We start from the raw sequence: 25849 nt of genomic DNA, 5'->3' as shown, positions 1-25849 counted from the left end.
CAGGCGGATCTCTGTGAGTTCAAGGCCAGCCTGGTCTACATAGTGAGTTCCAGGACAGCTGGGGCTACAGGGAGACCCTGTCTCAAAAAGACAAAAAAAAAGAAAAAAAGTGTATGAGTCTTTTGCCTGTATGTTTAAGTATACCATGTGCATGCACTACCCAAAGTGGTCAGAAGAGGGTGTTGGAGCCTCCATTGGGGAATTGTGTCCGTTGGACTAGCCTATGGCCATATCTGTGGGGCATTTTCTTGACTGTTGAGTGATGTGGGAGGGAGAGGGGGAGGGGGAGGGCCCAGCCCACTGTGTGCAGTGCCACCCCTGGGCAGGTGGTTTTCTGTTGTATAAGAAAGCAGGTAGAGCACCGGCCAGGGGAGCAAGCCAGTAAGCAGCGTTCTCTTCGGCTTCTGCCTCCAGGCTCCTGCCCTGAGTTCCTACCTTGGGCTCTCCGATGAACTGTGAACCCAGAGATGTGAGCCAAATAAACCCTTTCCTCTCCAAGTTCGTATTGGTCAGAGTGTTTTGTCACAGCAATTGAAAGCAAACAAAAACACTCCCACAGTGTGTCTGTAATTACTCTTCAGAAGAGCATCTTCCACTTAAAAGTGCAGGGCATGGTGGCACACACCTGTAATCTCAGCACTTAGGAGGTAGAAGCAGGAGGATCAGGAGTTTAGGGTCATCTTTGGTTATATATGGAGTTTGAGGTCAGCCTGACCTACACGAGACCCTGACTCAAAAAAACCAAACAACAGAAAGCACTGTGATACTGACAGAGGATGATGGCATGTGGGACCAGCAGGCTATGCGAACATCAGTGATGTCTGCAGTTCGACTTGGTTTCAATATATTTTATAAAATTTAGAATCACATGTGGGGCTGGTGAGATGGCTCAGTGGTTAAGAGCACTTGCTGCTCTTGCAGAAGACATGGTTTGGTTCCCAGCACCCCCAAGACAGCTAACAACAGTCTGTAACTCCAGTTCACAGGGAAATCTAACACCTTCTGACCTCCAGGGCCATTGCACAACATGGGTGTATTTACATATATGCAGGCAATACACTCATACATAAAATAATAAAATATTTAAAAAAACGTATGGAGTTGTGATGTTTTTCTTCTTTAAGAAGGGTCTTCATAGCCGGGCGTCATGGCACACGCCTTTAATCCTGGCACTTGGGAGGCAGAGGCAGGCAGATCTCTGTAAGTTCAAGGCAAGCCTGGTTTACATAGTGAGTTCTAGGACAGCTGGGGCTACAGGGAGACCCTGTCTCAAAAAGACCAAAAAGACCACTGTCTACCTCCATCCAGTGCAGGGATCATAGGCATGCAACATTACAGCTAACAAGCACCACAACCACAAGTGATGCTATTTTGTATCAATGTTGAAGGACATATTGGGTCTCTAACACTTTGCATTGGGAAGCACTTTTCAGAGGCTGTTTGTTCTGTTTGGAGAAGTCAGGCTCAGAGCTCTGTAACAAATTAGTGTGGTGGGGCTAGGATTTGGTGCTATGATACTTGGCTTCATCAGAGGCTGAGATTATTATTTGTATGTGGGGGTGGGTACACACATGCCACAACATTGTGTGTGGTCAGAAGAGAACTTGTAATCCTTTTTCTCCTTCCACCATGTGGGCCCTAGAGCTTGAACTCAGATTATGAGGTTTGGTAGCAAGCAACTTTACCCACTGAACCATCTTGCTAGCCAGGAGTATATATATGTCTTTTGGCCTGGAACTCACTAGTTACCAGGCTGGCTTTGAACTCAGAGAAATCTGCCTGCCTCTGCCTCCCGAGTGCTGGGATTAAAGGCTTGCAGCACCACACCCAGCTCATATATTTTTTAAATTAAAAAGAAAATTAAAAATGTATTTGGGGGCTGGAGAGATGGCTCAGCACTTAAGAGCACTGGCTGGCTGCTCGTGCAGAAGACCTGTGTTCAATTTCCAGCATCCATTGGGTGGCTAAAAACCGTCCATAAAACTCCAGTTCCAGGGGATCCCACGCCCTCTTCTTTCCTCTGCAGACATTGCAGGACATGGGTGCGTTTACACACATGCAGGTAATACACTGGTACACATAAAAGTAAAACACTTTTAAAAAGTGTAATACTTCAGTCTGAGAATTTCACACATGTATTAAATACATGTGTATTTTAAATATATTCACCCACAGAAGTTATTTTGAGACACCAGCAAACAAACTCAAGCTACACTGCTCTTAGCGGACCACTTACTGAGGTTTTTTTCAGTGTTTGTAACTGCTTTCTTCACACTGGCGCCCTGTCCCATGCCCCCTATATATGCTCCCATGCAGGTGTTCCCTTGGGAGCCCAGGTCTACTAACCGCTGTGCTGGGCACCGACGGGTTGCAGGCACTCTGGTGAGTGGTCCTCTGGGTTGTGCCGTCCATGCTCACTCTTCTGAGCTTTTCCTGGGCCCTTTCAACTGACCTGAGGGTTTTTCCACCATCTACGTGCTGTCGCTCTTCCCAGCTACACTTTTGGCCCATACCAGTCTAGGACCTGGCCCTCTGAGATGCAGATTCAGGAAAGGAGCTAATGAACTGACTGAACTCCACACAGCACGTGGGATGTCAGCCACCAGGGCTCCTGCGTGGACTCGGGTCCACTGTGATCCCTCCCCCTCCCCCAGGTCATGAGGCCCAGCTGAGCAGTCATGTGCCCCTGCAGCCCCAAAGCGAGGCTCCCTGGCTCGAACCCCAGCTCTCATGAGGTCAGTTTCCCTGGGGAACCAGGCTAGCCCACAGCGAGTGTGGGGTACACCGGAGCCCAGGTCACCTGACTCCAGCTGTCCCGGCAGGCCTTGCAGCGGGCGAGCGTCGAGGCCCAAGCGGTAGCTTCCGGTCACCCGGCTCACACGTGCACGGCCTGGCCCCGCCCTCCTCCGCGCGGCACGCTCTGATTGGATATAAGCGGAGGGGCGGGGCTGGGCTTCTGGAACGGTCTTCGGGGCGTCGGTCCGTCGGTGCCGAGGCGGTCTTCGGGGAAGCGGGCCGGGCTTTCAGGATGCTGCGCAAGCTCACGGTGGACCAGATCAATGACTGGTTCACCATCGGCAAGACGGTGGCCAACGTGGAGCTGCTGGGCCTGCCGCCCGCCCTGCCTGGGGACGCGGCCCGGGAGGAGGCGCCGGCGGCCCAGGCTGCGGCCCCGGCTGAGGGGCCCAATGTAGCTGTGGCTCCCGCCCGGACAGCCTCAACCTTTGGAAGGTAGGGGTTGGGGTGGGGGTACGTGGTGTGTGTGTGTGCTGCTTGGTGTGGTCTGTGTGGGGGTGCGTGGTGTGTGCGTGGTGTGTGTGTGGTGTGTGGTGTGCGTGGTGTGTGTGGTGCGTGTGTGTCGTGTGTGGCGCTCGGTGTGTGGTGTGTGTGGGGGTGCATGGTGTGTGGTGTGTGTGTAGGGTGTGTGGTGTGCGTGGTGTGTGTGCGTGGTGCGTGTGTGTCGTATGTGGTGCTCGGTGTGTGGTGTGTGGGGGTGTGGTGTGTGGTATGTGTGTGGGGTGCGTGGTGTGTGGTGCGTAGTGTGCGTGTGGTGTGTGTAGGGTGTGTGTGGTGTGTGTGTGGGGTGCGTGGTGTGTGCGTGTGGTGTGTGTGATGTGTGCAAGGTGTGAGTGGAGCCGGTGGGTGTGGTGTGGTGTGGTGTGGGTGGGTGGGGTGGTGTGGGAGGGGATTTTGAACAGTTTTAATTCTTTTATTTCTAGTTTGTCATGCAGCCCAGGTTGGCCTCCACACTCACCGCATAGTGGGCATAACCTAGGACTCCTGACCCTCCTGCCTCCAGCGATAGCCTTGGGCTAAGATCGTCCTGCCCCCACCCCAATGCTGAGTCTCCCGGTGTCTGTCCCCAGCCCTGGTTCATGGACTGTGCTTTTTGAAGTTTCAGATTTGTGGGAAAATTGTGTTCCCAAAATGCTTGCTTCCCTTCTACAGGCCCGCTGTGTGCATCTGTGTGGACTGTCATGGTCTGTGAGTCCAGGATGACCACGCCAGGTTCATAGGCTACACTTGGGTCCTTCTGGGTGTTTGGGGTAATGATGCACATCTGTCACAGCTGTGGCATCACACGCAGGGTTAGTTTTTTTTAATTTTTAAAATAATTTGTTGTGTATATGAGTCTCAGTGGTGGGGTGGTCAGGACAGCCTTCTGGAGGCCTGGCCGTGCACATTTTGAAGCAGGATCTCTTGATTGTGCTACACTGCATATCGAGGCCAGCTGGTTCACCAACCTGTGGGCAATTCCACCTCCATCTCTCATGGGAGTGCTGGGATTACAGATGCCTGCCGCTAAGCCAGGTTTGGAGGATTGACCTTGGGGCACTAGGCTTGAGGGGCATTTGCTGAGCCATCTTGATAGGCCCATTATTTTTTTCAAGTTACTTTTTAAAAAAAAAATTTGTTATTTTATGTGTATGCATGTATTGCCTGCATATAGGTAAGTGTACCCGTGTCATGCAATGCCCGCAGAGGTCAGAAGAGGCTGTCATATCCCCTGGAACTGGAGTTATGGACAGTTGTTAGCTGCCATGTTGGTGCTGGGAGTCGAACCTGGGTCTTCTGCAAGAATAACCAGTGTTCTTTTATTAAAAAAAATATTTATGTGTATGAGTGTATTGCCTGCATGTATGTGAGTGCACCTGTGTTGTGCAATGCCGTGGAGGTCAGAAGACAGCTTCGGATTCCCCTGGAACTGGAGTTAAGGATGGTTTGTAGCTGCCATGTGGGTGCTGGGACTCGAACCCGGGTCCTCTACAAGAGCAATCAGTGCTCTTAACCGCTGAGCCATCTCTCCAGCCCCTGAAGTTACTCTTTTTAGGTTGCTGGGCTGGTACCTATAGCTTCAGTCCTTTGTAGAGTCAAGTCCAGCCTTTTGATCTTTGGTAATTTCTTAGGGGTCCACAGGGAAAGGAACCCCTTTGCAGCAGAGAGGGGCTACTTTGTTTATATTCTTGCACCCTTTATTTCCTTGAATGACTCTGGTCAGTAATCTTGAGCCTAGTCTCTACTTAATGTTGTGCTAGACTTCACGCAACTGGTGAGATGTAATGTTTTAATTAACTCATTTTGATAGTGGAATTAAATATTTTAAATACTAAAAAATAAATATTGACCTTGTTAGAAACTAAAAGTATAGACTCAATTGACATTTTAGTTGCTAAAGACCAGTTTTTAAAATCTTCAGTTCTGGGGCTGGAGAGATGATGGCTCAGCTGTTAAGAACACTGGCTGTTCTTGCGGAAGACCCGGGTTTGAATCCAAGCATCCACATGGCAGCTAACAATTGTCTGTAACTCCAGTTCTAGGGGATCCCACAGCTTCTTCTGTCCTCCTTGGGCATCGCAGAACACGGGTACACTTACGTACTTGCAAGCAATACACGCATACACATTAAAACAAAAAAAATCCCCTGTTCTTGGGACTGGAGAGAGGCTCAGCAGTTAAGAGCACTGACTGCTCTTTCGGAGGACCTAGGTTGGGTTTCCCACACCCACATGGCGGCTAACAACTGCCCATAACTCCAGTTCCAGGGAATCCAATGTGCTCCTCTGGCTTCTGTGGGTTTGCACAAATGTGATGCACTTATATGCACACAAGTGAAATGCTAATACACATAAAAATAAATTTGAAAAATGTCTTCAGTTCTTCATGGACTGAGACTCATCAAATCAATGAATAGGAATTTGCAGAGCAATGAGATGAAGGAAGGAAAGTGCCCAGGTTACATTTCTGTTTTCTGAGACTTTCATACACGCATACAGTGTGTTTCATCACATTCATCCCCACTGTTCTCCCTAACTCCTTCAGACTTCTTGTCCTCTTTTTATTTATTACTTGTTTTCCTTTTTGAGACAGGGTCTCCCTGTAGCCCCAGCTGTCCTGGAACTCATGTAGACCAGGCTGGCCTTGAACTCACAGAGATCTGCCTGCCTCTGCCTCCCGGGTGCTGGGATTAAAGCTGTGCGCCGCCACGCCCGGCTTTTCTTTTTTATTTTTTACAGTCTACTGATTCCAGTTTGCCTTGCCCAAACACTCTTGGATGTGGGACCATCCACTGGAGTGTGGTTGTCCTTCTGGGGCCACACCCTTAATGAAAGCAGATTCACCCTTCCCCAGAAGTCATCTTTCAGTAGATCCTTAGCTAGTGGTGGGGCTCATGGGCTCCCCGCTTCATGCTGTAATGTGGACTGGCTTGATCTTTTGAAAGTCTTGTGCAGGTAAGCACAGCCACTGTAAGTTCATGAATGCAGTGGTTCTGTCATGTCCAGAAGACTCTGGTCCTCTGGACTTCTGGCCCTTACTATCTTTGTGGGCTCTGTTCTGAGATGGCTGCCCGAGCCTTGGTGGAGGAGTGTGACCTAGATGTCCCCCGTGTGGCTGGCACCCTGCAGGCACTTACTCGCCTTTTCTGCCCAGCTGTGAGTTTCTGTGTTAATCACTTTCCACTTTACAGACTTTTCTGATGAAGTCTGAGAGCTGAAGTGCCTCATTTAGAAATGATTACATTCAACATGTGTGAAACTACTTAAGGTGCTGTAAATGTTAACTCCATTTACTGAGTGTTTACTGGGTTACCAGCAAACAGTGCCTGCCTGGCCAGTGCTAGTGGGGATGCCATTTGTCCGAAGTGTCTTTCTGTACTCTAAACATACATGTAGCCAGTGCCAGAGTTCCTGGTATGGAGAAGACAGCCAGTTAAATGCAGCTATATTATTTAATTCCTAAATCCACCCTTTGAGGTCATTGGACTTAACAATTAATCATCTGTGATGATTGTTTAGAGGAAGAAATAGGTTTGGTTAGTAAAGCAACATGCCCAATTTCCTATGGTGGTAAGCAGTCCTTGATAGCTAGCATGACTCTCTAAAAAAGTCTGCTGGAACTTGTGAATTGATGTTACATGAAGGAAGGGGTTTTGTAGATGAAATTAAGGTTAGATTATTTTTTGTTTTTGTGGTTTTTTTGGTAAAGATTTATTTTTTTGGCCAGGCGTGGCACACGCCTTTAATCCCAGCACTCAGGAGGCAGAGGTAGGCAGATCCCTGTGAGTTCAAGGCCAGCCTGGTCTGCATAGTGTGTTCCAGGACAGCTGGGGCTACAAGGAGACCCTGTCTCAAAAAGACCAAAAAAAAAAAAGATTTATTTTTTAAAATTATGTGTACTTGTGTCTGTGTGGGAGTATGTGCACGTGACTGCTGGTACCCAATGAGGCCAGAATAGGGCATCAGATCCCCTGGAGCTGGAGTTGTAAGCTGCTGGGTGTGGGTGCTGGGGCTGAACTCCAGTTCTTCAGAAGCGCAGTACGTGCTTTTAACTGCTGAGCTCTCTCCAACCCCAATATTTGATTCTTAAGCCATTTCTTTATATTTGTGTGTGTGCACGTGCAAGCATATGCGTGTGCATGAGTACACCAAGCATGTGGAGGCCAGAAGACAGCCTCCAGGTCTTCTGGGGATTGAACTTAGGTCCACAGGTTTGATGGCAAGCTTCTTTACCTACTGAGCCATCTTGCTGGTCCAGATTTTTTTGAGATGGTCTCAAATGGCTTCCTAGTCATTGTGTAGTGGAGGAGGACCTTAGATTTATGATTCTTCTGTCTCTGCCCCCCAAGTGTTGGGCTCACAGGTGTGTTCCCAGCTTGCACAGCTGTGACATGGTATTACTTCTGGCTATAACAGAAGTATTGATGTGGGATTGAAGGGTAGCCAAGGGTAGAAACAAAGATGAGGGAGGCCTCTGTTGCTCTTCTGTGATGGCTAATTTGCAGATCACCATAGCAGGGTCACAGTGTACAAAAACAGGGTCAAACTTTTCTCTGGACCTTTTTGAGAAGGGTGGATTGGATGAGATTAACATTTGAATTGGTGGAAATGAGTAATGGAAGTTACTGTCGCTGATGTCAGTGGGCCTCATCCAATCAGTTGAAGGCCTGGCACAGCTAAGACTGGCCTCTCTTGAGTAAGAACGTCTGTAAGACCTTCAGACTCTGATGGCCTTTGGACTTGGACTTTGGCTTTTTCCTGGGTCTCCAGCCTGCCTGCCTACCTTGTAGATACTTAATTTGCTTTTCTGCAATTGTGTGAGTCAATTCTTTAAGACAGACCTTTGTGTATACCCATCCTTTTGGTTGTTTCTCTGAAGAACTACAGACACAGTGTCCCGGCAGAGGAGAGCCTGGTAGCCTAGACCAGGCGGGGGAGGGAGACTAGCAGTGCTTGAACTTCTTTTTGAGACAACCCCTTGGGTATATTCTTTTGTTGTTACTGTTTGTTTTTTGAGACAGGGTCTCCCTGTGGCCCTCTGCAACTCACTGTGTAGACCAGGCTGGCCTTGATTTCAGAGATTGCCTGCCTCGGCCTCCAAGTGCTGGGATTAAAGGCATGTGCTACCATACCTGGCATCTTGGGTATATTCTTAAGATTGAGGCACTGGGGACTGGAAAGATGGCTCAGTAGTTAAGAGCACTGAGTGCTTTTAGAGAGGACCTGGGTTCAGTTCCTAGCACCTACATGGCAGCTAAAGACTATAACTCTAGTTCCTAAGGATCAGATGCTTTTTTCTGGCCTCCTTGGGTACCAGGCATGCATGTGGTGCACATACATACATGCAAACAGAACACTCAAACACATAAAAATAAGTCTTTTAAAAAAGATAGATGTGTGGCTGGAGAGATGGCTCAGTGGTCAAGAGCACTGGCTGTTCTCTCAGAGGACCTGGGTTCGATTCCTAGCACCCATGTGGCAGCTGATATCTGTCTGTAACTCCAGTTTTGGGGAAATCGATGCCTTTTTATGACCTTTGTGGGCATTGCATGACACAAGTGCACTTACATGGAGACAATACGCTCGTACACAAAAAATTAAAAAGACATAAAGGCACTGACTTTGTAGCTGAATCAAATACAAGATTGAGTGAGTAGGTGGTTATGGTCATACAAGCTTCTGGCTGAGTCCACTGGAAGGTGTGTGTCCTAGTTTATTTCTCCACTGCCTTGACAAAATACTCTGACCATTACCAACTCAGGGAGGAAAGGGTTTATTTTATCTTACATCTCCTGGGTCACAGTTCATCATGGAGCCCAAGGTAAGAACTTAGGGCAGGAACCTGGAGGCAGGAGCTGGAGCACAGGCCATGGAGGAATGCTGCGTACTGGCTTGTTCCCCTGGCCCTTCCTCAGCCTGCTTTCTTGTGCACCACAGGCCCACCTGCCCAGGGGTGGAACCACCTGCGGTGGGCTGGGCCCTCCCACATCACTCAAATTAAGAAGATGCCCCAAAGACATGGCCACAGGCCAGTTCAATGGAGGCAGTTAATTCCCCAATTGAGGCTCCTTCAACCCAGGTGTGTGAAGTTGACACTAAAGCTGTCCAGCACAGTGTGACAGAGGTAGTCACAGTCACACAGAAGCTTCTGGTTGAGCCCACAGAAAGGTGTCGTGTAGGTGATTATGGGTCACAGAGAGGCTTCAGGCCCCATTCACTCCTCCTTGTTCCCATGACCATGACTGGTTTCCCTGAGTGATGTGTATGAGGGTGTGTAGGTATGTAGTCATGCAATCTAGTAAGAATGAGAATGATCCTGGCACACCATGGTGCATTTCCAGAAGACTGTGGCTCACTATTCACACATTGCCATCCTGGAGGAAACCATGCCTCTCACTTGGATTCCATTTCGGTCTCCTCACTTCCCATGATTTTCTACCCTAGCACCTAGAAGAATGTCTGGCATGAAGCCAATGCTCAGTTACTATTAACAGAATGAGCAAATTCTTGAGTCAACTCTGAACGCCCTGGTTGAATACAGGAGTGACTTTCTGTGGGTAGATGGCTGTTGGACACAATTTGATGTCTGAACTGGTTTGCTGAGCTGCCCAGCACCTGCCTGGTGTGTGCTTTGCTTCTGCTGTCTGGCCACACTGGCGTTTCTGTGTTGTGCAGAGTCCGCCCCACTTCCACCTTGCAGCTGCCACCTGCTTTGCTGTGTGGCTTCCTCTGCCTTCTCTCCCTGTCTTTTCCCTGGTGCCAGGCTCCTGCTCTCAGGGCTCTGTTCAGACATCTCCTTAAAGATGTTCCTGTGACCTCCATGGCTGAGTGGTTCTTCCTCTGCCCCCTTTCCTACTTCTCTGGTCTGTTACGTTTTTCCTCCTTCAAGCACTGCACATTGAAGCTTTTATTTGTGCTAGCCAAAGACCAGCGTTGTGTTGTCAGTAACTTTGCACTTGTGTGTGATTCTGGCTTTGGGCTTACCCTATCCCCTGGGAAGCAGAATGATTTCTGAGGTGGTGACTTGTGGATAGGTAGTGCTGTGGTTTACTGACAGAAACTGCCAGTTGAGGAAGGGCTGTCTGTGCTCTTGGGTATGTGTTAGATGCTCTTTAGTGATGGATATATTGACTGTTGAATATATTGACTCTTGAATTTTTTTGTATATGTGTGTGCTCGTGTATAGAGGTCAGAGGATCAAAACATTTTGTGTGTATGAGTGTATTGCCTGCATGTATATAAGTGCACCTGTGTTGTGCAATGCCGTGGAAGTCAGAAGAGTGTTGGATTCCCTGAAACTGGAGTTATGGATGATTGGTTGTTAGTAGCCTTGTAGGTCCTGTGAAACAAACCTGGGTCCTCTGCAAGAGCAGCCAGTACACTTAACCGTCAAGCCACCTCTCCAGCCCACAGCAAGGGCGCTTAACCACTGAGCCATCTCTGCAGCCCCTCAGCTGTCATTCTTGATGTGTTTTCGTCTTTTTTTTTTTTTTAAACATTTATTGTGTATATGTATGTATGTGGATGCATGCATGCCACAGTGTATGTGTGGAGGTTGGTTCTTTCTTTCCATCATGTGGGTTCCGGGGATTGAACTCAAGTAGTCAGGCTTGGTGGCAAAGTGCCTCTGCCAGCTGAGCCATCTCATCTGCCCTACTGCTTTTTGTTTGTTTAAAATATTATTTATTAATTTTATGTGTACGAGTGTTTTGTCTACATGTATGTGAGTGCACCCATGTGCAACACCCTCAGAAGAGGGCATCGGATCCTCTGGAACTGGAGCTGTGGACAGTTGTTAGCTGCCATGTGGGTGCTCGGAATTGAACCTGGGTCCTCTGCAAGAGCAGCCAGTGGGCTTAACCACTGAGCCATCTCTCTAGCCCCAGTCTCTTGAATTTTATTCTTTCAGGAAGCAGATCTCTTGTGACTTTGGTTTTGAGCATGTTGATTTTATGTTGTCTGTGAGCATCCAAGAGGATGTGTCAGGTAGGCACCTGGCATTTGCATTTAGAATGCAGACGGGAGCTTGAGGTGATTCCCAGCACTGCCAGTGACTTTGCACTTGGGAAATCACTGAACTTGTGTGAGGCCTTCTGGCTCCTTTGCCAAGTGAGAGTAAAGAGAAGTCCTACATAGGCCGGGCATGGAGAGTTACTTTAACGCTACTGGACGGGCCGCTTCGTGATCTTAACTTTTGAGAGCCTGTTGTGTCAATACTATGCAGCTGTTTTTTCTTGGGTTCATTTATTTTCACTATTTCTGGCAAAAAAATTTTAGCTAGTGTGCCTGTAGAGTTATAAAATGTCCTGAAGCCCCAGTGATCCTAACCCTAACCCCTTATTTTTTTCAACTGTAAGTCCTTTGCCAACTTTAAGTACCATAAACAGCTCCATGTATAAAAACCGGGATCCGTTAGCCTTGATTAGAAATGGGTGTCGGGATAAAGGCACTGCTTTGTTCTTAAACTGGTAATTTCCTCTCACTGTCCCCTACTAAGAATGAGTCACAGATGGATGCTGACTTGGTTTCAGTGTTACACCGTAAAGATAGGTTCACATTAATTATTTATTTATACATAATCCCTTTTAGAATAAAAGTTAAGGTTAATTAAGTTTCACAAGGAATATGTCAAACTTCATATTAAATTTCCTTAGTTCTGTGAGATGTGTTTGAGGTATAAGAAAATACTTCAAATAACTTTTCAAAATATTTAGGTAGCATTTTAGTTAAAAGCCTACTTTTCACTGCAAATATTGACTATTTAGTGGCTAAAAAAACCATGTTTTTTAAAACAGGTTAGCACAGGATTTTAAATTCTGACCGTGTAACACAGTAACTTGAAGAGGTCACATCACTGTGCCTTAGTCTCAGTCTAAGAGTTCTGGTTGTTAGGCGGCCATGAAAACTCCCTCTTAACTTGATGGATGGTAGTATGGGAGGTTCCATACTCTGTGTGAGCAGCATGGAAACCTGTTCTTGGTGCTTCTGTCTACGTAACTTGAAATGGTGGGTATTTCATCTTTGCCTGGCCTTGCAGACGAGCTTTCACCTGGGAGTGCAGTAAGAGGGGGACAGCTGGAGTCCTGCAGGCTAGCATGCTGACTCCCTCTGTCAGGGCTGCTCAGGAAGTCTTTCAGAACTTGCTTGAAGATGTAGACTATTTCCCATGGCAGTACATCATTTTCCGCTAGAAGTTCTCGGAATCTGGAGGGATTGTGGGGATAAATATTCAGAAGCTTTTTTGTTGTATTTCTTTACCTTCCAAATACAGTTCTATAATTGTGTACCAGTTACTTAGCTTTTGAATAGTCAGAAAGGCTTTATAATTATGCTTCCAGTAAAGAAAATTTTACTATAATTGCAGAACTTTTCTACTGGTAAGCTATCTAGAGATTTTATCAGCTAGACATTTGGTGCACAAGCTTAAACAATTTACACAACAGAGTACAGTTCTTAGTCTAAAGGAGAAGCTTATTGAGTATTGCACACATCATAAGAAGACAGCTCTTTTACCTGCTGAGGATAGTTCCAGTTTGGCAAGGCTGCACTTGGGAGCAAAGAACTTCAAGTTGCCTTTGTTCAGTAGCTGAGATGGTTGTGTGGGAATTCTGGCCGCTTCTCAGCCAGTTGTAATCGACGCCAGTCTTTTTCACTTTCTGTTCATTTTCAATCTCTTGTATTAATCTCTCCCGTTCCTTTAGATGCCATTTTAATTCTCGAAGCAGAGTCTTTGTCACTGCGTCTGAGCCAGCATAGTGTGTATGTTTGTAGGAATCATTTTTTGGCCATTTCATCCATCCAAAAAATGGCATTTTTTAACCTGTGGAAATACTCTCATGTTTACTTGTATACAATTTTTATGGTTCTGATAAGTGAATTTTTTCTCTATAACAGTGCCAGAAAAGTACATGAATTTTTCACTGGTTAGACTTGCTGGTCAAAGTAAGATTAGAACATGGATTAAAGTCTTTTGATTTCTAACTAGGTCAGTGCTAAAACCTAGCTTTGAAATATTTTGGTACAGCTAAGCAGAAATTAGATAAAGTCAAAGATAAGGTACAGACTGAACAAATTCTGGAAAACACTTGATATTAAAAGTTCTTAGGGGCTTAAAATATTAAGGTCTTAAAGTGCTGTCTACAGGCATACTTTTGATTTATTCTTTGTACAGAAAGCTTAAAACTTACCTGCAGAGTTGGTGGATCTGATGTGGGGAAGTTGCCAGAGAGTTTGCTTGAACTGGTAATGGAGCTGTGTTTCACTCAGGCGGGTCTGGTTCTGCTGGAGGTGTCCTCTGCTGAAGGACCGTATCTCCTGATTTACCCACTGAAACTGTGTTTGAAATAAACAACTTTCTGTGTTAGGAATGAGGCTGTGATGTCTTCATTTGGAGAGAATGAATTAATTCACCTTGGAAGAAAGCTTGAAGAAATGTCAGAAATAACTTACTATTTAATCTTCACAAATTATATAATTGTCTCCCTTTTGAATGTAGCTTACTGTGTTTGAGAAGGATGCCAGCAGCTATGGATGCTGGCCCCAAGCACACTCTGAAATGTCTGAACTGAACAGCAATGATCAGAGGCGCTCCGGATGCACTCCAGCTGCAGTGAGGGTGCCGCAGGATGTGCTGCTTCGCTGTGCGTAGCTGTAGGTCACAGTTTGTGCTGTATTTTTATGCCTGTCGAGCTCTAAAAATAACCATGTTGCTTTTATTCTTCAGCTTAACTTTCAGGCCATTTGGAAGCCATGTCACTGTCCCTTCTAATGAAAACAGGAAAAATAGATCAAACTTGACTATCTGCACAATACACACCCTGGGAAAGCTTGTAATTGAGTAAAATAGGCAAAGCACGCTGCCATCTGTCCTGTGTGAGACATTTAGTAACTGGTCCATTCTACGTTCATTTATTCCTTGTAAAATGGTAAATCTGCATATTGAAACAAGTTGAAGTGCTAGAGGGCATATGACTACGTAGATAACTTTATTGTATATTTGATTATCTCTTTTGTACATGGCGATAAGGCAATGGTGGCTTATTGGGAAAACAGAGATGGGAGAATTAAAATGTTCAAAACAAAATCGTATACACTGCAACATTGCTCAGTTGGTAGAGTCCTTGCCTAGCATGTGTGATGCATGAAACAGAGTGGTGGTGATACATGCTTGTAGTCGAAGTACTTGGGAGGTGGAGGAAGGAGGATCAGCAGTTCAAGGTCATCGTCAGCTATATATCAAGTTCAGGACCAGCCTGGGATTCATGAGACTCTGTCTCAAAAGAAATTGTACAATTCATTATGGAAAATGTCAGCATTTTGTTTCAGAGCTACAGAAAAAACATGCCACGGCTTAGGTGAGTGCTGGTGGGCTTTGCCATGTTCATTTTCTGGTGGGTAGGGTGCAAAAGGTCTTTTCCTCTTGATTATCTGTTAAGTGGCTGCATTGTGTCTTTTCCTTTTACAATCTTTGTTTCTTCTGTTGCTTTTCTTCCCAACGAGACAAGAAGAATAGACATCAGATCCAGTGCTGTGCATGATAAAGAGTGTGTGTGATCCTGCTGCAGTTCCTGTTAATGTCTAGAAAAGGCAGACGTCAGGATTTGTTACCCTCAACTCCATGGCTTTCACATCACATTGATGTAGTAGTGGGAGAAGGAGAGGAATGAACTTACTGTGACAGAAATGTCCTAGCAAATTTGAGGAAACTAAAATTGCACCAAACTGTAACTTTTCCCTTTGAATAACCTTTTGCTGTATAAAAAATTACTTCCTCTGAAATGGTAATGAAAATATCAGTGTATGTTGGAAGTGGAACCAAATCCGGTTTCTGCCCAGGTCCTCTTCAGTCTGGATTACTGCCCCTCTCACCAGCTTCCCTTGGCCCTCCTCCCCAGCGCCAGGCCTCCCTGCCCCACACTTGCTGTAGTCTTTTCTGGCTGTTCTGCTTTAATTGCACAGACTCCTCAAATGCTTGTTCTAGTTGGGCTTGGTGACGCACACCTTTAATCCCAGCACTTGGGAGGCAGAGGCAGGTGGATCTCTCTGAAGTCACAGCCAGCTGGAGAGTTCCAGGCCAGCTGTGGCTACAGGGAGACCTTGTCTCAAAATGATCAAAGGGAAAAAACTTACTTTGTTTCTTTTCCACGTAGCTACATTCTAATTTTTTTCAAGGATCCGGTCAAGTGACAACTCTTTTATTTTTTTCTTCATCAACAGTTTTCCTTTAGTCCTCTTCCTTTGAGCTCTGTTGAAGTCTGCCCTCCCCTCGTTTCTGAATGCTTTCTGCGATTCTGTTTTGCCTTCTGTATTTGCTGGTGTGCAGTTGCTCAGCAGATCTTTATGAAGGATCAGGGCTGCCGATGTTGCAGTGCATAGACAGGTGTTGGTCTTCCGTGGGTGGGGGGACCTGTGTAAGAGTAGTAAGATAATCACAGGTATCTGTTATTTAGCATTCTTGCAATGTTTTCCTAATTAGATCTGGGGTCAGGGAAGGACTTTCTGGGTGGGGTGATGCCTTTGAACAGTGATTTGTTGATTCTTGAGACAAGGTTTCCCTGGAGCCCCAGCCGACCTGGAACTGCCTTTGTAGACCAGGCTGGCTTCCATCTCAGACAGATCCACCTGCTTCTGCCTCCAGAGTGCTGGATAAAAGACGTGTGCCACCATACCCCACCCAGGTTGTGGGTTTGTTTTTTTTTTTTTTAACCAGAGTACCAGATTAAAGTTAGATTTTATTTACCAAATATGTTAGTATGTTCAGTAGATAGATCACTTCTTTTTTTTTTTTTTAAAATGTGTATAGGTGTATTGCCTGCATGTATGTGAGTGTACCTGTGTCGTGCAATGCTGCAGAGGTAAGAAGAGGGCTTCTGATTTCCCTGGAACTGGAGTTAAGGATGGTTCATAGCCTCCATGTGGGTGCTGGGTCCTCTGCAAGAGCAGTCAGTGCTCTTAACCGCTGAGCCATCTCTCTAGCTCTGATAGATCACTTCTAATGCGTCACAACCTTAATGGTGATCTTGTGTGGATGATGTAAAGCTTATACTGTTCAACATCTGGGCCATCTCTCATCTGCTGGCTGTCTTGGTTTTCTAGGCTACACCTGATTAGATAGCTTAAAATGTAAAAGACTTGACATGAGATAGTGCCACAGCACTCAATGCACGTCTGCAATCTAAGTGGGAGAGTTCATCAGAAGGTGAGTCTTGAAAGACAGAAAGCAGGAGCCAGGGGCACCTTTGCAGGCTTGACTAGCAAACACCGTCAGACAGTTTTCAACAGCATAGGTTGCAATTACAGATTTTTCCTTGTGTGGCAATTAATCTTTTTAATTCTTTTGCTGTGGACTTAAAAATTCAGGGTTAAGGGTTCATTTATTAAAGTTAAAAATCACAATTTTTTTTTTTTCGGTCTTTTTGAGACAGGGTCTCCCTATAGTCCCAGCTGACCTGAACTCACTATGTAGACCAAGCTGGCCTTGAACTCATAACGGTCATGCCCGGCTTTAAAAATCTATTTCTGTGGGCTTGTTTAAATATGAAAATACATTGCCAGGTATGGTGGTGCATACTTTTAATCCCAGCACTTGGGAGGAAGAGGCAGGGGAATCTCTGAGATAAAGGCCAACCTGGTCTCCCTAGTGAGCTCCAGGACAGCTATGGCTACAAGATGACCCTGTCTCAAAAAGATAAAAAAAAAAAAAACAAAAACTCAACAAATTACAAGTAGGGGGTAAATGATCAGCATAAATGCTCCATGAGAAGTCCTCAAGTGGAGACAGGCTGAAAACTTCTCGCTGAAATAATGAACACCACTTCTGTTAGGTGTGGTAATGGAAGTTCTACCCAGAGCAATTAGGGAAGAAAGTTGTCAGTGTCAACATGGAGTCACTGTGTTAAGAGTCAGAGATCATAAAGGGAGGCCCTCATGTGCACACCCATGGCAAGAACAGCGGCGAAGATTTTATAAGGGGCTCCTACCCGCATACAACTGTAACAAGAACTCTGCTAGGGTCTTTCCAAACTTTAGTTGCTGTGTGGGTCCAAAGAATTCAAATGTACAGAGACACTTGCCTCATATTGCCTCTCATGGACCGAGTCAGCAGTGTGATGTCTCTGTCTCAAAACAGTGGACACGTACTCCTCATTTACCTTGCAAAACTGGGTCTTGGCCTGGGAATGTAGGTGGGTGGTAGAACTCTTGCTTTGCTGTCTTAGACCTTGAGTTCATTATCCAGTACTGCAGTAAATAACAGCAGTAACAACACAAAACCAGGATGCAGTCTTGTCTGCATCTCCCTGAGCATGCCAGTATTTTACCGTGATGTGGGCATTGCACATTTGTGGGCACTTTTCTCATTCCCAGTTGAAATGCTCATCATTGAAGTGTCCTATATTTTCAGTTAGGCAAAGTAAGGGCCGTCCACAGTAGATGGTGAGAAGTGAAAACACCTGTTTGCAGGTGATACACCCTTGTGTGGACAATGCTGATGAATCTACAAACCTGTTAGTAAGAGTTGAGCAGAGTAGCCAGACGTGAAGACAGCTGCATTTCTTTAAACAGCCTGCAAAGAAAACTACAAAAACATTCCATTTGTAACAGCACCCAAAAGAATAAAATAATTAGGAATGACCCAGAGAAATGGAAGACTTGTTCAGTGGAAAGTATGAACATTGCTTAAGAATGAGCAGAAATGGGCTGGGGAGGACAGCTCAGGTGATGAAGTGCTCGCCTTGCAAGCTTGAGAACTCGGGTTCTATTCCCAGAGCACATGAAAGGCTGGGCATGGTGGTGTGTGCGTGTAATCCCAGGGCCGAGGATGTGGAGACAGGAGGGCCCCTGGGTCTCCCTGGCAGCCAGCCCTAGCCTAGTTGGCGAGCTCCCGGCCAGTTGAGAGACCCTGTCTCAAAGGTGGTGGATGGCATTCCAGAGGGGGACTCCTGAGGTAGTCCTCCCTTCTCCACATGTGACAAGTACACATAAAAAGGCAAAAGACTTGAGTAGATTTCTTCAAAGGAAATGTGTGAAATAGCCAATATGCACATGAACAGATGCTCAGTGCCACTAATTCAAGAAATGCAATTCCTAACTGCATTTGCATACTATTTCAGTCTTACCAGGATGGCTGAGGTGAAAAAGATGGACGGCATGACAGTAGGAAAGTTGGAACAGTTGTGTACTGTTGATAGGAATGTGAAAACATGGCTGTTCCTCAAGAAATAGACACTAGAGCTGGGCATGGTGGCACTTAACTGTAGTTTCAACACTCAGGAGGGAAAGGCAGGAGGATTGCCACAATTCTGGTACCATCCTGGTCTACATAGTATGTTTCAGGGCAGCCAGGGAAACAGGGAAATCTTGTCTTAACAAAACAGACAGGGGCTAAGAGGAGGTTTACAGCCTAAGAGTGCATCATGCTTTTGCAGAGGATTGGAGTTCATTTCCAGCACCCACGTAGGGCAGCTCAGAACCTCCTATAACTCCAGCTGCTAAAGATTCAACACCATCTTGTGATGTCTGCAGGCTACTGCATGCATGTGCACACACTCCCACCCAGATAAACATGCATGCACATAATTAAAAATCTTTAAAAAACAGGCTAGCAAGATAGCTCAGTGGGAAAACTGCTTGCCACTAAGCCCAATGAGCTGATTCCATTCCTGAAGCCCACTTTGAAAGGAGAGAACTGACTCTTGAAATCTGACCTCCACACAAAGGCTGTGGCATGTGTATGTCCATCCTTAGACATACACTAATAAAAACTAAAAAACCCCAAACCAAACCAAAAACAATAAAAACATGCAGTCTAACAATTCTGCTACTGGGAATATATCCCAAAGAATATAAAATAGGGTCTCAGTGTTTGCACAGCCATGTTTGTAGCTGTGTGCTTCATGGTCACTAAAGGGGGCAGCCAGAGATGCATGAGTGTGGGAAATGTTTGTTGTCCATGCAGTGAGATATGGCAGCCTCAAAAAGAAGCTGTGACAGGCGTCAGCGTAGGTGAACCTTGAGGATTAATAAGGGGGATAAGCAAAAGGCAAAATCACTGTGTGACTTCACTAATTAAAATGTTTATTTTATATGTATGAGTGTTTTGCTTGCATGTATGTAGGTACACCTGTGTCATGCATTGCCAATAGAGGCCAGAAGAGGGCATTGGGTCCCAGGAATGAGTTAGGGAGAGTTGTTAGCCATTATGTGGGTGCTGGGAACTGAACCTGGGTCCTCTGCAAGAGCAGCCAGTACTCTAAACTGCTGAGCCATCTCTCCAGTCCTCACATAATTTTGATTAGTGTCCTTGTCACAGTCATAGAGACAGCAAAGTGGTGGTTGTAAGCTTGGGTAGAGGGCAAGGGGAGTTAATGCTTAGTGCACATAGTTTTGGCTTTATAAGATGAAAAGAATTAAGGAGATGAGTGATGACAATATTGCACAGTGTTGTGAATGTGTTTAATAGCCCTGAACTGCACATGTAAAATGGTGATGGAGTTTGATATTACTTGTATTTACTGTAATAAAACCTTAAAAGATGCAGTTAATACTTGAGGAGAGACTGTGATTTTATTTTTTAAAATATTGTGTTAGTTTGGGACTGGAGAGATGGCTCAGTGGTTAAGAGCACTGGCTGCTCTTGCAAAGGACTTGGGTTTGGTTCCCAGCACCTACACAACCGTCTATAACTCCAGTTCAAGGAGATCTGAAGCCCTCTTCTGACCTCCCTGGGCATTGCACAACACAGGTGCACTTACATACATGCAGATAATACACTCATACACAGAAAATAAAAAATCTTTAAAAGTCATGTTACTTTAACCATCTTTCTGAAATTAGTTGTGGTTCTGTGGGGTTGCCCTGTCTTTGTGATTTTTAGGAATTCTTTGCTCTTGTTACATGTTGCTAGTGAGTGTGTAAGCACTTTCCTTCTTTAAACCTCATATGTTGGTCGGGCGTGGTGGTGCACGCCTGTAATCCCAGCACTTGGGAGGCAGAGGCAGGTGGATCTTTGTGAGTTCGAGGCCAGCCTGGTCTACATAGTGAGTTCCAGGACAGCTGGGGTTACAGGGAGACCCTGTCTCAAAAAGACCAAAAAAACCCAAAACAACAAAAAAACCATAAAACTCATATGTTTAGAATTATATGGCCAAGTTTCTTCGTATTTTCCTTTTGTGCTCTTGTTTAAGAAGGTGTTTTCTAGTCCAAGATTAGAGAATACACAATGTTAGCTTTATGTACTTAGACAGGAAGTGCCCGAGTGGTTGATTTAAAGTTGATCCGAGCTTCGCTTGAGGCTAGTAGTCAGACGTTTTTGTCCTGAAATTGGATAACCACCGTGCAAATCAGTGGCCCTGTCTACTGAGTCCTCTGGGTCTCTGTGTACCGAGTAATTCTGATGTGTAGCCTGGGCGTTCTGAGCATGCTCACCTGGGGCTCTGGGCATTGGGTAAGTCCTATGAGGAATGCGGCCCGTTTGGTGTCTGGCAGGTTTGTAGTCATTGCTGTGCATTCTGTGTCCATCCTGCAGGTGTGCCTCCTTGTGGCCTTCTGCTCCCAGCCAGCTCTGTCTGTGATGACTTTATACTAGCCCATGGCTCCGCAGCCCAGAGTACGCCCAGCACTTCACAAAGGGCCCTGAGCTCCTTCCTTCTAGCTTGTGGGTCACAATGTGAGAAAGTGGTGGAGAGAGAAAATAAAATGGGCGACTGCTCTGACTTAGGGCCCTAGGAGGCGCCTTTCCCACTCTTGAGGCAGTCAGTGCCCATGCCTGGACCTTGTGTTGGATGAGTTCTGGTAGGAGACAGTAGAGGAAGGAAGTGGCAAAGCTTGACTTGGGGGTTTATGTCTTGGCCCTCTCACTAGTCTGCCTGCTGCTGTGTGCTGTGGGTGGGGCCCGGGGCGCTGGCTTCATGTACCGAAAACGCATGCTGCAGCTCTGCCTGTGTGGTGCTCACATAGAGCCTGTTCCAGTTTGTTTTTTTCACTGCTGTGACACAACACTCTGAACAACTCCAACTTGAGGAGGAAAGGGTTTACTTGGCTCACATCTCCTGGATCACAGTTCATCAGGGAGCCCAAGGTAGGAACTCAGGGTAGGACCCTGGAGGCAGGAGTTGAAGCACGGGCTATCAAGGAACACTGCTTACTGGCTTGCTCCGCTGGCCCATGCTCAACCTGCTTTCTTATATGATACATAATAACCTGCCCAGGGGTGGCACCATCCACAGTGGGCTGGGCCCTCCCATGTCACTCAGCATTCCAGAAAATGCCCCACAGACATGGCCACAGGCCAGTCCAATGGAGGCAGTTCTTCAATGGAGGCCCCTCTACCCAGGCATGTCAGGTTGACACTAAGCTATCCAGCATGGTCTCGTTCTGCTGCTTACTTGCCTCTCAGACCCGTGCTGCAGTTTCTCTGGCTTGGGGTCGATGATCTGGGAAGTGGTCTCCGGGCTCCTGCTGCAGTTCCCCTTTACTGTTCACACAGGGTTCCGATGTCACCTTTGTCTTCTGCTCAAAACCCATCTTAGAGTGACAGTTTTTGTCTGTTCTACCTTGGCTCCAGCTCCTGGCCCCCTGGCCCCAGGCACACTCAGGATCACTGCTTCCTGGGTTCTTGGTCAGGACTGTATTTTCCCTGAATGCCTAACATGGCTGTTCTCCCACCTTCTTCAGACCTTTCCTGCTCATCTCTCCTGGATTTGTTCTTCCTATGCTTTTACCTAGCATACTTTATGTAACTCATTTTTAACTCTGCTTACCTGCACTGCAAGCTCCATGAAGGCAGCCTGTGGTGGTGACTGCTCCATCTTGTGTGCTCAGAAGATGCCAGTGTGGAGTTAGATCTCAGTTATTTGAGTGAATTTGTTAGTAAAATATCAGTAACAAAAGAATACTGATAAAACCTTTAGTATGAGACAAAAAGTAGGCTAATGCAAATAGCATTTTATTAAAGTATGTTTGTATTCTCCAGAGAAACTGAGCCAATGGGTGATATAATCGAAGAGAATTGGATGCTCTTGTGAGTATGGGGCCAGGAAGTCCCATGACATACTGCATCATATTGGGGAACAGGTGCAGTTCAGAGGCTGTGAGGGCCTGAGAGCCAAGGGTGGGAGAACTGATGTGAATTCTGGAGCCCAAAGGGCAGAGAACCAAGTGTTCCAAAATCTGAGGGCAGGAAAAGCTCCCCAGGTCAACTAAAAAAATCATAACCCTTCCTTCTCCTCTTCACTCTGTTTGGGTAGGCCTGATTGGATGATGCCTTCGTACCACACTGGGAAGTGTGGAACTTCTTTACTTGGTCTGCTAGTTCAAACACCATCTTCTGAAAACATTTTCACATGATACAACTGGAAATACTTGACCAGCTATCTGGGCTTCCTATAGCTGAATCACGTTGGCACATAAAGTTAACATTCTCAAGCTTTGAGAATCAGTGTAGTGTGGCCTCTCTGATGATGCCTTTGAATTGTCATTGACAATGAAGCCATTACAATTGATAGCATGTTATTACTTCACTGCAGTTGTCTGTTTCGGTCAGTGTTCTGGGCATTTTCAATCTATTTACATGATGATTTTTTTTTTTTTTTTTTGGTCTTTTGAGACAGGGTCTCCCTGTAGCCCCAGCTGTCCTAGAACTCACTATGTAGACCAGGCTGGCCTTGAACTCACAGAGATCCACCTGCCTCTGCCGCCCAAGTGCTAGGATTAAAGGCATGCGCTACCATGCCTGGCTCATATATTTTTGAGACAGTATCTCACATTGCTGTTCAGGCTTGCCTGGAACTCACAATGTAGCCCAAGCTGGCTTGAACTTATAGCAATCTTACTTTAGCCTTCTGGGTGCTGGGATGACAGATGAGCCGCTGTGCCCAGCTCTTCCCAGACACAATTCTTTGTGTCTTTGCTCAGTTTTATTTCTCACTGTGTCCCTAGTCAGCATTGTATGCTTGTTCACTAGAATGCATTTTCACAAGGGCAAGGACTTTCTGTGCTGTCTCAGGTCTTAAGACAATGCCTTGCATCTGGGAGGTGCGCCATAAATATTTGCTCAGTGAATGGATTCTTCCACTTATGCCATTCATGTGCCTTTGTTTATACGTGCAGATTTGTAAGATTCTGAGGAAGTAGAGAGGTTGGAGGAGAAATGTGTTTTAGGTCATAGTACATGCTGCAGATGGCATAGATGATCAGATCACTGCGCCTCTGCTCCGTGGTTAATATTCTGAGATCGTTTGCTCTTTTTGCCAACTTAGTTAACGAGAAAACTGAATTCTCATTATTTTAATTTGCCTCTATTTGGTGACTGTGAACTTGAGCATGTTTTAATTTGCTTGTTTTTATTTGCATTTTCCCTGTGACTTAAACAACTATTCAGGAACTCCTGGCACACAGAAGTTTTGTGACTTTTTGCAATCAGCATGCCAGCTTTTTACTATTTTTTTGCAGGTCACCCAACCAGAGGAGCTCAGAAATGGAATATATTAGCAAATACAGAGAGCTTGAAGCCCAAGAGCTTGATCTCTATGGCGGGAGTCAGCCAACCAGTGGGCCAGGTAAATGGCGTCTTTAAACACTTTCACGTGATCATGAGTGTTTGCATACTAAAATATCCAAGAAAGACAGTATTTTGACCAAAGTATAAAAGCTATACTGCTTATTAACTCAAGATTCTTGGGGGTTATAAAATGTTAATTTTATCTCCTAAATATGATTCCTAAATAATCTGTCCTTTGGAAGATTAATAATGGTCCTTCACCTTACTTTTAATTATGATGACTTAAAATCTTACTTAAAAACTTATAGGATGGGAGCTGGGCCTGGTTGTGCATACTTTTAATTCTAGTATTCGGGAGGCAGAGGCAGGCAGGTCTCTGTGAGATAGAGGCCAGCCTGGTCTACATAAAAGGGGGCTGGAGAGATGGCTTATTTAGTAAAGTGGCTGCCACACAGCATGAGGACTTGAGTCTGGATCCCCAGCACCCACATAAAAGCTGGGCCTGACAGCATGAACCTGTAATCCCAGTGCTGGGGGAGCAAAGACGACAGATCCTGGGACTCATGGGCTAGCCAGACTGAAGAGATCCAGGTTCCCTGAGTCTGGGAAAATAAGATGGAGAGTGATTGAGAAAGATACCTGACATCAGTTTCTGGCCTCCACATGCAGGTGCACGCAGGCACATCTGCAGCTGTACACACGTAAACACACACAAACCCGTAGACCCCCCCACATGCACTCAAAGACAGGATTTTTAAAATAGTAAATATTAAAACAAAAATGTAAGCAGTAGAAATGTATAGTAGGTGAGTAGAAGATCGGTCTTCAGTCCCCTCTGCAGGGTGCAGCTGTGCTGTCTGGATCAGCTCTCATCCTCCTTGTCCTTTTCTGTGCCACGCTCTGTTCACAGTCCATCTACCTGAGCAGCTCCATCGCCTGCCCTGACTTGGCATGGAGCACCCCATGCTGGGTTTGTATTTGGAAAGTAGCATGCTGGTGTCATTTCAGGAGTTGATCAAGGAACAGTGTGGGGCTGAGAAGAGCAGCTAAAAGGAATGTCCCTGTCAGATGAGAACTGAGTGGGTATGCCCGTGTGCGTGTGTATACACGGTGACAACGGGCAGTTCTGGGTCAGTGTCTCTGTTTATATCAGCGCAGCCATGACATCACACTGACTGATGCCTGTTTCCAGTCCAGTACTTAGCTTTTAACACAAATGGTATTAAATACAGTTGTAAAATACTTTAATTACAAATACATTGAGCTGGGTGTGGTGGGACATACCTTTAATCCCACACTAGGGAGGCAGAGACAGGTGGATCTCTATGAGATCCAGGCCAGCTGTGCCTACAGGGAGACCCTGTCTCAAAAAGACCAAAAAAAAAAAAAAAAAAACCACCCCCCCAAAACCCAAAGCAACCCCTACTTTTGAGGGGCTGGAGAGATGGCTCAGATGTTAAGAGCACTCATTGTTCTTGCAGAGGACCTGGGTTCAATTCCCCAGCACCCACATGGCAGCTAACCATCCTTCTCATCTTCAAGGGCATTGCACGACACAGGTGCACTTACATTAACATTCAGGCAATATACACATAAAATAAAAATAATAAAATGTTAAAAAATGCTATTGAATTCAGTGTATACATGTCGTTTTACTTGTATTTAAAAATTATTTCTAAGCCGGGTGTGGTGGCACACGCCTTTAATCCCAGCACTCAGGAGGCAGAGGCAGGTGGATCTCTCTGTGTGTTCAGGGCCAGCCTCATCTACATAGTGAGTTCCAGGTCAGCTGGGGCTATAGGGAGTCCCTGTTTCAAAAAGACAAAAAAAATGTTTTTAATTAGAAATTTAAGGACACATTCAGTGAGTTCTATACATTGTTAGAACTATTTTTCCATAGTTAAAAAAATATTTCCATAAGGGTGGAAACTGAAAAGCACTGGTAAGTGGGGTCTTCCCCGACTCTGGGCCTGGCCCAGGTTGTGGCCTCCTCATGGTCTTTGCTTCACATGACTTTGGCTGCTGGGGTGGTATCTTCGTGTGGTCATGGAATGCCACAGTGCCCCTTTGTTTTTAG

General features: G+C 45.9%; 2 protein-coding genes and 1 long non-coding RNA gene across 4 annotated transcripts in view; 2 read left to right on the top strand and 1 right to left on the bottom strand.

Moving 5' to 3' along the window:
• Nucleotides 1-937, top strand: part of LOC115068845 — a 5011-nt gene extending 4074 nt beyond the window's left edge. The window contains exon 3 of the long non-coding RNA XR_003848199.1: nt 415-937. This is a non-coding gene — a long non-coding RNA (uncharacterized LOC115068845). The remainder of the gene's footprint in view (nt 1-414) is intronic.
• Nucleotides 938-2957: 2020 nt separating this feature from the next.
• Tdrd9 (tudor domain containing 9) overlaps nt 2958-25849 on the top strand; it is a 130408-nt gene continuing 107516 nt past the window's right edge. For both annotated transcript variants that reach the window (XM_008825530.3, XM_029559922.1), the window contains exons 1-2: nt 2958-3231; nt 23724-23830. In XM_008825530.3, the coding sequence (XP_008823752.1) occupies nt 3029-3231; nt 23724-23830 (310 nt within the window). In that variant the 5' untranslated portion in view covers nt 2958-3028. The remainder of the gene's footprint in view (nt 3232-23723; nt 23831-25849) is intronic.
• Rd3l (retinal degeneration 3 like) lies at nt 12188-13087 on the bottom strand. Its single transcript, XM_008825529.1, has 2 exons — nt 12789-13087; nt 12188-12479 (listed from the first exon to the last, which is right to left on the bottom strand). The coding sequence occupies exons 1-2, from the start codon at nt 13085-13087 to the stop codon at nt 12188-12190; spliced, it is 591 nt and encodes a 196-aa protein (XP_008823751.1).

Source organism: Nannospalax galili, unplaced genomic scaffold, assembly GCF_000622305.1.
Source record: "Nannospalax galili isolate Female #2095 unplaced genomic scaffold, S.galili_v1.0 scaffold188, whole genome shotgun sequence".
Lineage (NCBI taxonomy): Eukaryota > Metazoa > Chordata > Mammalia > Rodentia > Spalacidae > Nannospalax > Nannospalax galili.
Note: the sequence above shows the minus strand (reverse complement) of the source record. Positions and strands in the feature narration are given on the sequence as shown.

Coding starts and splice junctions, on each gene's coding strand:
- Rd3l (XM_008825529.1), bottom strand. CDS start 13,087: ATGCCATTTTTTGGATGGATGAAATGGCCAAAAAATGATTCCTACAAA. Junction 12,480..12,788: donor ACTGGAACTATCCTCAGCAG/GTAAAAGAGCTG, acceptor CAATCCCTCCAG/ATTCCGAGAACTTCTAGCGG.